General features: G+C 40.9%; 1 protein-coding gene across 1 annotated transcript in view; it reads left to right on the top strand.

The window, feature by feature from the left end:
- The first annotated feature begins 510 nt into the window (after window positions 1–510).
- The window catches only part of LOC124281222 (prolyl endopeptidase-like), a 37,518-nt gene continuing 26,776 nt past the window's right edge, over window positions 511–11,252 (top strand). Inside the window, exons 1-7 of the mRNA XM_046717245.1 lie at window positions 511–659; window positions 2,286–2,413; window positions 3,511–3,606; window positions 5,082–5,250; window positions 5,622–5,723; window positions 6,352–6,494; window positions 7,053–7,168. Of these exons, the coding sequence (XP_046573201.1) occupies window positions 594–659; window positions 2,286–2,413; window positions 3,511–3,606; window positions 5,082–5,250; window positions 5,622–5,723; window positions 6,352–6,494; window positions 7,053–7,168 (820 nt within the window). The 5' untranslated portion in view covers window positions 511–593. The remainder of the gene's footprint in view (window positions 660–2,285; window positions 2,414–3,510; window positions 3,607–5,081; window positions 5,251–5,621; window positions 5,724–6,351; window positions 6,495–7,052; window positions 7,169–11,252) is intronic.

Genomic DNA, 11,252 nt, shown 5'->3' with positions numbered 1-11,252 from the left:
GCCACGTTAAGCGAAGGTCCATTTTCATATCACACCATAAATAACAATTTCGCTCTTATTTATAACAGCCTTATTTACGTTGTGATCCAAACAACGTCACCACAAGGAGAAAAATCTATAATTATCTCGACCAATGATAAAAGATCTTCTGTTGGCATAGGTAACCACTTTATACAACGACAGTTGTCATTGGCTAAAATGCTTTTGGGTTGAAAGGTCAAAAACCAAATTTCTGCAAAGCTCCTTATCAGCGCGTGCCCTTTCTTAGTTGTCGAAGTTCAAGACCATCGACTGCGCAGTTAGGAGCTTTCACCAGGAAGTTGTATTTAAACGCAACTAATATTATTATTAACGATGTAGACGTGAAGTATGTAATTACGTTACCACACTAAGAATGTATATACAATAAATATATGGAAAATATTTCCTTTTAGTAAATGCAAATTACTATTGACAAAAAGAAATATTTTCTTATCAGTTGTTATAGTTTTTAGAAAAAGAAACCAATATGTGTTGCAATGAACATGCAATAACCGGCACTCCGTATTTCCGCTAACTTTTCTACACTTGAGTTCTGTTTCATTCACATAAACATGGGAAAATTTACCTATCCGAATGCGAGACGCGACGAACTTGTTGAAGATTATCACGGCACCAAGGTATTCCAATGTTGTGAATTGTCACATTGTGGATTGCGTAAAACCATTATGAAACAGGCGGAATAGTGCACCTAACACTTATGTGCCTATGATAAGAAAATTTCCCCGTGACAGTAAATAAATGCTTGACAATATAACACGGTATTGTTAAAATTTAAAACGCATCCTGTGTTTTAAAAAGATTTTGCAATTGTATTTTAAGCTGATGACTCTCTTTATATTTTTTAAACGGCAAAGGCCCCTGACTACATTCCTGAAATTCACATCAGCAGAGCACTGCCTCTGAGAAACGACGTAAATTCGGCACGTTATAAATGGTATGGAGAAAGTGCTTCCTTGATAATTACACGCTAAAATTGCAAAGTTGTCGACATGAAATTTACACATTATTCAAGCCTACAACATGTTCAGTATAAACTCACTTTCACTTTCTTTGGGTCCATTAGGGGATGAAACTTTTAACAACAAAGAGAATATGGAATCTGTTTTTTTTTTAACCTTAGTAACTTGTTAACTTCTAAATACCGGAAGTGAAATTCCAGTAAAAACATACACTTTTCATGAATTCCATAACTGCAGTAAAATAATGAATAAAAGCTCTGATATACATATTTTTGGATGAAATAAACAACTAAGAATGTAGAAGTTAATTAACATCAACTATGCATAATATGTTAGGATATCCTAACGCTTGGGACTTATTAATTTAATTCAATCATCACTGCTGGCCTCATTGTCCTGGCCCTGTTGTCCTTGTATCTATTATTATTAGGTCTGGCTTCCATTGGTTTTCTTACCACCATTGTTACCTCATCAACTATGCCTGGATTAACAATCCCTGGCTTCCATTTGTCCATCCACCAAGTTAGTGCTAATTATCATGATTATACCCCCCTGGCTTCTATTTGTTTTCGACCCGGGAAGATCCGGGGTAGAATAGGTCTTCAACAACCCATGCTTGCCACAAAAGACAACTATGCTTGTCGTAAGAGGTGACTAATGGGATCGGGTGGTCAGGCTCGCTGACATGGTTGACACATGTCATCGGTTCCCAATTGCTCAGATCGATGCTCATGCTGTTGATCACTGGATTATCTGGTCCAGACTTGATTATTACAGACCGCCACCATATAGCTGGAATATTGTTGAGTGCAGCATAAAACTTCACTCACTCACTCACTCTATTGTTTTCTTATCCCTTGTTAAATTGCCACCTTTGTTACCTTAATCATGCCTGGATTAACAATCCCTGGCTTCCACTTGTCCATCTACTACTGGTTTCCCTTGTTATCTCATAACTGTTGTTGTTTTAACATGTACATATATAGCTGTCTGTTCCTAATTGTTTCATTCACCTGATGAAGGAGTAAGAATATACTTCGAAACCTCGTGACCCTTCACAATAAAGAAGTTGACATCCATAAAATTCTTGCCTTTATGTTAGGGTATCAGTTGTAAGAATGGTGTCAAACAAGTGACTAATTACTTCGAGATCTTGTAGACCAATCCTCCCTTTCCACACACACTTTGACACATGTGATATTTACTAACTGGGCTGATTTCATAGAACATATTATTAATGACACTAGTTAGTTTGTCTTGATTTTCTATTTTGTCTTTGATCAGGTGTCTGAATACTATCGGTGGCTGGAGGATCCAGACAGTGAGGAGAGCAAGGCATTTGTTGAAGCTCAGAATGAACTGTCCAGACCATTCCTTGATGCATGTCCTATCAGAGAGAAGCTGAATTCAAGGTGCGATTTGGGGACTAGCCATTGGTTAAAAAACCAGTGAAGATCTGGGCTAGAATTGGTCTTCAGCAACCCATGTTTGTCGTAAGAGGCGACTAACAGGATCGGATGGTCAGGATCTCTAACTTGGTTGACTCATTGTATCCCGATTTCATAGACCGATGCTCATGCTGTTGATCACCAGATTGTATGGTCCAGATCCGAGTATTTACAAACTGACGTCATATGCTATGATATAGCTGGAATAATGCTGAGTGTGGTGTTAAACAACTAACAAACAAACTTTACTTAAAAACGTTTTTAGTGTCAGGAGGGTTCAATTTTTTACACTCATTATTACTGATAATTATAATGTGTTTGTTTTTATTGAAATTGTTTGTTCATGATTGATTATGATAAATATCTGTGTTCACATACATCAAGACTCACTGTTATCTTAGAAATCCTATTGTCCTGTTTTCAGTATCCTCATGAGATTATTTCATGTCTCTCCCACACATCCTGTCATAAGTCTTGGAGACCTCCCCAACTCCCCTTCTCACACTTATACCTTTAACTGACATTTAGAAGATGACAATACCTCCATTTTTACCCAAATTGTTATGAAGGAGTGACATGTTCCATACATTTTCAGGATTTAGTCTGTGTACTCGTATCCTGCATATTTATCGAATCAGTCACGTATCTGTGTACATGTAGTAGCATGTGACAGCAGCATGTGACAGCAGCATGTGACAGCAGTAGCTGGACAGAGTTGACAGGCATTGAGTAGTGTGCACAGGAGCAGTCCTAACTTGTGTGATTGTGTTGATTTCTCTGTTATTTGAATCTTGTCCATAAATGGGCTATTTCCATCATGGATATTTTGCCAATATTTGTCACTATTCTACCGTAGAGAATTCCATCATGAAACTTTTGCTATTATTTGATGTTCTCCAAAAACGGAGTACACCATCTGGAATATTTTGAAAATATTTCAAATGACTAAATTCACAAATGTTCCATCATGAATATGTTGCCAATATTTACTGCGATTCCTATGATGAGTCTTTACCATGTAGACTGTTGTTTTCAACTGTTGTTTTGTAACCTCTGTGCAGAATCACTGAAGTCTGGGATTACCCAAAGTACAGCTGTCCAGGTCGTCATGGCGATTACTTTTACTACTACCACAACACAGGTCTACAAAATCAAAGGTTTGTTCAGTCGAGTTACATAATACAATACTGACGAAATGCTGCAACATATATGTTGTATTCTCTGACATTATCATTTTCGACCAACATATCCCGCCTTGCTAGCTTGTATGTGGGCAAATGGTATCACCAACAGCCCTTCATCTTGTTATATCAAAAGAGTTATGGTTTCATTACTATCAACAGTTTCCGATCTTAAAAGCAGAAAATTTGATTTACAGAAACTGTCCTTACAGCTAGCAACCAGAATGATTATTTAATTACTCAAAAAAATTAAAGTTTTATTTGTTTATCACTTGTTTCAAATAATGTCTAAACTTCATAACAACGATATGGCATATGTATAGTGTTTTGTTGAGCATGTTTCTTGTCTGCTTACTGTAAACCATGAAATGTTTATGTCACAATATTTTTGCAAGTGGCGATCAACAGACGTTTTTGCGTCACGATATTTTTGTGACTTGCCTAATTCTCAGAAATAAATTGCAACTGAAAGTTCTACCTAAAGTAAATCCAATCACATATTAAAGGCTGCCGCTAATCTTGAACTGAGCTCAGTAGAGTACTTCCATGTGTATGGATTCGGTGATGTTTTCCTAAGAACAACACATGCTGCTAAGGCCAGATAAGCTTGCAGAGGTATGCTGAGAAGTTTGGGTGAACTTGGAAGACAATGACATCACCAAACCTGTTGATCTCCAGACAAGTGTGATGAAACCTATCCACGCTTGTTGGATGGTGTCGGCCTATCAAGCGTTCTCTAAAGACAAAGAATTGTGTTGCATGGTTGGCACCTGTCTGGACCATTAGACGTACTGATTGAGTAACTTTTGTTCGAGTATTCCTTGTTTGACATGTGACATGTGAGTACTAGTAATGCTAGTAATTAGTATTCCCCCAAGTTGTTGTCATTGTTTAATTGATGTATTATCTAGATCTGTTGTTGATTTTATGAACTGGTGAATAATAAAGATTTAATGAAACACTTGTTGATTGTTTACTGCCTTTGACCAGCAAATTGTGTCATGGTCTTTTTGCGAGTTAAAGTCATTTTGCAATTTTCGCAAAAATATCATGCTCTCAAAACTTTCGTGATTTACAGTATTAGATGTTGAATAAGATATTTGATACCGCCATGTAATTGTGAAAGGCTAACACTATGGGGATTTCAGGTTAGGACTGATCTCCAGCAACCCAAACTGGTCGTAACCGATGACTAAAGACATCAAGTGATAAACTCAGTGATTTGGTTGATTTCATGTTACCTCCCTGATGGTGCAGATCTTTGCTCATAATATCAATCACTGGATTGTCTGGTGAAGTCATATGGCTGAAATATTGTTTAGTAGGACTGCACGGTATTACCGATATATCGCAATGTATTTATTTGCCAATACACAGCCCTGTTGTTGAGTGTGGCAGACAGAGGTGAGGTACAGTTGAAGAGACTATAGTGCAGCTTCTCTGTGTTTCAGTGTTCTGTATGTGCAGAAAGGGCTTGATGCGGAACCCTCCGTGTTTCTGGACCCCAATTCCCTGTCTGATGATGGGACAGTGTCACTGCGGGGCACTGCTTTCTCTGAGAATGACCAGTTCTTTGCCTACGGCCTCAGTAAGAGTGGATCTGATTGGGTCACTATCAAGGTTTGTCTTCTGTCACACTGTACCATTGCCATCAGGATCATTATAACCATGGAACAATATACACACTCTTTATATTAGGCACATACTTTGTTTAGGGCTTATCTAGACTGCTCAGAGGCTGATATTGAGCCCCAAGTCTGCAACAAATGTCAATAAACATCCAATTGGAAGTTTCATCTCCCAATTCATGTTTTGAATATAACTACAACAATTCTGAAATCATATGTCTTTCCCTTTATGTCTGTCAAGGACACTTAGCTTGGTACCCTAGCTAGTTACTTGTTACCACTCTCTCTGTCTCACAATCTGAGAAAGCTGTTTTGGTAATGAAGGTATCAACATGGAAAACCTTTGTTTTGATTTATATTCAGTTTAAGAAAGCACCATCAGGTGAAGATGTCCCAGACACATTAGAAAGAGTCAAGTTCACAAGTATGGCCTGGACCCATGACCACAAAGGGCTGTTCTATAACGTAAGTTGGTTGCATAAATGTGTCAGTTTATCATGTTTATTGAACAGAAACTACCAATTCATCTTATATCATGTTATATGGGGAGTTGGGTAGCCTAGTGGTTAAAGTGTTTGCTTGTCATGCGAAGACCCTGACATGGGTACAATGTGTGAAGCCTATTTCCCACCATGATATTGCTGGAATATTGATAAAAGTGGCGTTAAACTAAACTCACCCAGGTTATATGGATGCCCTGATTTTGGCAAGAGTAAAAGAAGAAACAAATCTATGATCTTTTCTAATTTGAGAATTTGTTTCACAAAAGTGGCAGTTCATCCAACAATATTCATTATATTTTGCATCCTTTTTTGAATGGGGCTCAACTCAAAACAAAAAAAAAGTACTAGAATATTCAAGAAAGTGTACTTATCTGATATATTTGATTTTAAATGGCTGTGTAATAATATTCTTGGACAATGTTCAGAAGAATATCAAGTAATGGTTGTGTAACTTGGAAATGTTCAGTAATGGTTGTGTAGGGTAGTTTCTTTGTTTGCCTTAGTTCTGCTTGCCATCAGTTCATCAGTCGGCTATGTATCAGTAATTCGATCAGTCTCTCCGTCCTTCATGATGAGTTTCTGCACCACAGAGATACCTGGAGCAACAAGGCAAGTCAGACGGGACAGAAACCACCATGAATGTTGATCAGAAGCTCTTCTATCATAGGATCGGAACAGACCAGTCAGAGGATGTCCTTGTTGCCGAGTTTCCAGAACAACCTCGATGGATGATGTGAGTCTGAGAGATCCATCCCCAGAGAAGAGTGTTCTACCTGTTTTTGTTTCATAGGGAGAAAAAAGATTTGTTGAGTGCTGTAAAAACTGCATATGCCTTTAGTGAATTCAGGTAAACAAACAGGTCATAAAAAACATAGTCAATGTAATTGTCACCTTTGGAACTTCCTGCGCTACATGTATTTTTATTGTGAAAACATATTATTGACATATAATGGGTAAACCGCAAAAAATATGACATTGAACTACTTAAATTATGGCATATTTAATGCATGTATCACTCAGTTAAGTTTCTAAGTTATCAGCACAATACCCATTGGGTTTAACAAAGACATAACCATGTACCACCTGCATAGCTTCAAGTTTTCCCCCATATGCAGAACTGGAATACTCTTCAAAGTGGCATGCACTCACTCCATACTTATATAACGTTTTGATGCAAGTAGTTTGTTTTTTTTACCAACTGTCCAATGCCTGCAGATTGGATGCCCAATGTGTAGAATGTAGTAGTTTGTCATAAGTTTGACCTTCAGTCTCCATAGTTGATGTGTTGCAGTGGTGCAGAGGTCAGTGACTGTGGCCGGTACCTGGTGGTGACCATCCATGAGGGATGCGACCCGGTCAACAGGCTCTACTATGTTGACCTCAAGTCATTGCAGAATGAGATTAAAGGTTAGTGTCAGCAAGTTATCGCTCAAAACATAATTCTCCCTCTTTGACTCCATCTTAAATCAGGTCCCTAAAATGTCACTCAAATGCTTTCCTGTACACCACTACTCCCTATTAAGTTTATTTTTCCTTATCCTGACTCATGCTTATTGCTTGTCTTCTTCTTCTTGCGAACCTAGTGGAACACGTGTATCTCCCAATTGAAGTTCCCTTCAATAAAGAAATCACTAATTAGTACTCACCACGAAGTTACCTCCCTGCCCAAGCTGGAACGAGGGCCACCTCAACCCATGTGCCTCACTCTCCTTCTTCTTCCCAGTGAGCTGGTCGTGAGAGCACCTGTGTCTCCCGACACACTATATCCTTTATTTATATTTAGTTTAGTACCTCTTATATTCATTTATAGAGGTGTTACTAGTATCCTTATTCAACTTGCATTGATTATTAGTCGTGTTTCTGCTGTTTTATTCACGGTTCGCCGTGTTTGTTCAGCAGTTTACGCAATGAGAATCTACACAGGTTGTAAACTACGCTATTCAGCTACCGATCCACATTTAAAATGCCCTAGTTGCATTACTCCATGTTCTATTGTTTCTAGTTGTAAATTATGTATTAATTTACCAATTTCTGCCTTTGATAAATATCTATGTTCCGCTTTTGAGACGGAAGGCAGATAAATCTCGCAAACAATCTTCAGTCATGGCTAATAGATCGGAAGCTAATATACCCTGTCAACTGTTGACTGATCGCACCCACCACCGGGCTGGTGGCATGCCTGAGTTTCCCTCGGGATAAGCGGGACGAGTCCGCTATGTCCAAGAAGCTTACCTGCATCTCAAGATCTGCCGCCTTCTCAGTCTAAGACTAGCAAAGCGCCCATATCATCTCGTGACGCTTCAGACACCCAGGTCTACAACTACGCCAAAGGGAAATCTACAAAATCTAATAATTTTGCCTCTGATATTTTACCAGTCACAGAATTAACCTTATATGATGATGACATTCCGATTATCATTCCAGATGTTCGCCACAAGAAACGCCCTGTATCTGCGACTGTCACCTCAGCGCAGATTAGCACACAACCGAGATGCCTACGCTGTCACCAGAAATTTTGACTGAGGGTCCCGCCACCTTCGCAGAGAGAGAACCCTCATCATCAGCAGACCGCCTCAGACGCACCTGGTCAACCAAATCATGAGGCTGATGGAAGACCGTTACGGTTTACAGAGGCCCCAGAGCCACGGGCCCCAGAGCCCAACCCATATTAAGTCATACAGGGCCCCAGAGCCCGCCTTTGGCTTCGCTGTGAGGGCCCCAGAGCCCACAGACGCCACCCGCTGGCAAGGGCATCCCAGCCCGAGCGAAGCTCTTTGCATAGGAAGTCTCAGGCCACCTCCGGCGAAGGAGCTAGAGCCTCACCTATTGCGAGAGGCTTCACGGAGAAGGAGCGCCACGAGCACGCACCTTGTAATTCACAGAGGTCGCTCATGGCAAGCCATATGTCGATTCGACACTGACTCGGTGACATTCGCTGGCGGACGCTGGCTAAGTGGTTCCATTTCTACCTCGCTTAGAAGAGCTTAACGGAAGCCCCCAGCGTTCGCTAAGCCCCCAGCGCTCGCTGGGCCCCCAGTGTTCGAGAAGCCCACAGCGCTTATGGCTTCTCACCGCTCATGGAAGCCCCCCCAGCCTTCGCTAAGGATGTCTTCCAAGGTCTCCGTGACACTAGCCACTCGCCAGTCCGTTCTCCACAGTCCTCTCATAGATCTTCCTATAGATCTAGGACTCCGACATATGACCATACGTCAGAAGAGGAGGATGGTATCATTTTCTCAGATGCTGAGATAAGATATATCCCCGGCGTTCGCCGAGGAAGTCTCCTCCAAGGTCTCCATATACTAGCCACTCGTCATATATAGCCACTCGTCAGTCCGTTCAAGACATCGCATGAGTTGTCTATCAACTGTATGCCATATCCCGTCTACAAGCCTACGCGAAGACAATTGCACAGGCTATTTACAACACAGAACGTCGCTGTATTAATTTATCAACAGATGAAGAGCCTAATTAAGGATCTTCGCCGACTACCTACATCAAGGGCATCAACGACGCTTCAGATCTTCACAGGAATCAACATTTCCGTGATAGATTGCTAGGTATGCAATCCCGACTACGATACGATTATTATCTACATGCGACCATTACGCAGATCTACAGACAATTCAATAACGAAATTGTACAGCAGCCTTGTTACAGCGAGTAAAACTCATAATCGTCAACAATTTCCTGAGAAGAAATATGTACAACAAGTTCAGCTTTAACAGTCTACAAGCTGACAACTTGCAAGTTTTATTGAACCTTATATAAGGAAGTCGGAATTATCTTCAAGACTGAAGTTATTTTCACGACAGCCTGGAAAATAACCTACCCAGCATTAATATTACAGAGCGAGGTATTTCGCCCGGAGGTTTCGCTAAGCACCATTAACCCTCAAACACGTGGTCACTCGGGTAACTTCGAAGCTACGGTGAAGACCGACGATTGTTCTAATATCAACGACGGCACTATATTATACAAGGTTCCTTTTCCTGCTACACCGGTGACATCACAGCTCGGGTACTCTACAGAATCAAAATGCCTTGTTCTGATTGGACCGAGATGGACAACGCCCTACGCAGAGGTCGATCATAGTTCACAGTTCAAGACATAGGTTGCAAGTGACAACAATATATCAGTGAACGAGCAAGCCTCCTTACAGTCCAGCTAATCTGAACCTTTATGATTGGGCTGCCTTCTTGAGGTTAGAGACCTCCCCTGTCAAGTAAGGACGAGGGCACGGCAGTCAGGCGAATTTTTACATAAAGTTCAACGATGGCAGTCACCCCTGGTTGTGCACCTACATCGTCAAGGACTTCGCAGCGAATTTAACTCGACGGGATACAAATGGATCCAAATCCATAGCGTCTCAGACTACAGTTGAATTCATCATCAAGCTACTAACACAACTAGATGGTTAGTAAACCTACTTAAGTTGGACCTAGAACCTTCGCAAGTTCTGCTATTCTAGGTTTTTGATTTGTAACGGCGCGAGAATCGTGATAATTGTACCGAGGACCATGGATCAAGATCCAACAGTCATTCCATTAAGCCTTACTATCTCCGCTACCACTACGACAGTGACAGAGCCTGTTGGGGTTACGCGACTTCAGCTCAAGATATGACAGGCAGAGGCAGACTACTATTACATCCGCTACAAGTCATCATCAATTCGATCTAGACGAATCTCTACCGCTCAATTTATCGGGTTCAGGTCAAACCTCATCTACTATGGTGGACCAAGAGATCGAATGTTTGAATAGGCGCCTCGCTAATAGAGCTGGAATCGATAACACTTCTCTCACGATGTGTCACTACGAGGTTGGGGAGCCCATCTTGCCAACAGGACGCATCAGGGCTATGAGCAATCAAGAGAGCATATTACACATAAATCTGCTAGAGATGCAAGCAGTAATAAACGCCTTTAATGCACTGGAGCAACTTACTACAGTATACCCAGTGGATGATTCACACAGTCAATTCGACAGTGGCGCTTTATGTGAACAAACTAAGCTCAACCAGGTCCCCGAACCTATCGACTCTATGTTTTCAATTGTTCGATTTAATCGACAATCTCAACATACATGTCAGAGCATATCACATTCCAGGAGCAAAGAATGTGATAGCAGACGCCTCTCTCGCCACACATACCATCGCCGACAGAATGAATGCTCCATACAGAGATATTCACTCAAATTATCAAGGAAATAGGAACTACACTAATAGACCTATTTGCCACTGATTCAACAAACAACTGACAGCATTCGTGATCGCCAGTTCCAGACCCACTAGCTTTGGCAACAGAAGCACTAAGCATATCGTGGAAGGACTCAACGCCAGACGCTGTTCCGCCACCAGCGTTAATCTCACAAGTTTACTCTAAATCAGTCAAACGCAGAGCCTCCATCTGAATTTGGTCGCCTACTGACTGGACCAGCAGAACGTGGTTTCCAACTCTTATTCAAGAAATCGACAACCAATACTACATCTT

This window comes from Haliotis rubra, unplaced genomic scaffold, assembly GCF_003918875.1.
Source record: "Haliotis rubra isolate DU_JTF1 unplaced genomic scaffold, ASM391887v1 Scf280, whole genome shotgun sequence".
Lineage (NCBI taxonomy): Eukaryota > Metazoa > Mollusca > Gastropoda > Lepetellida > Haliotidae > Haliotis > Haliotis rubra.
This window is presented reverse-complemented; position numbering and strand designations above follow the sequence as displayed.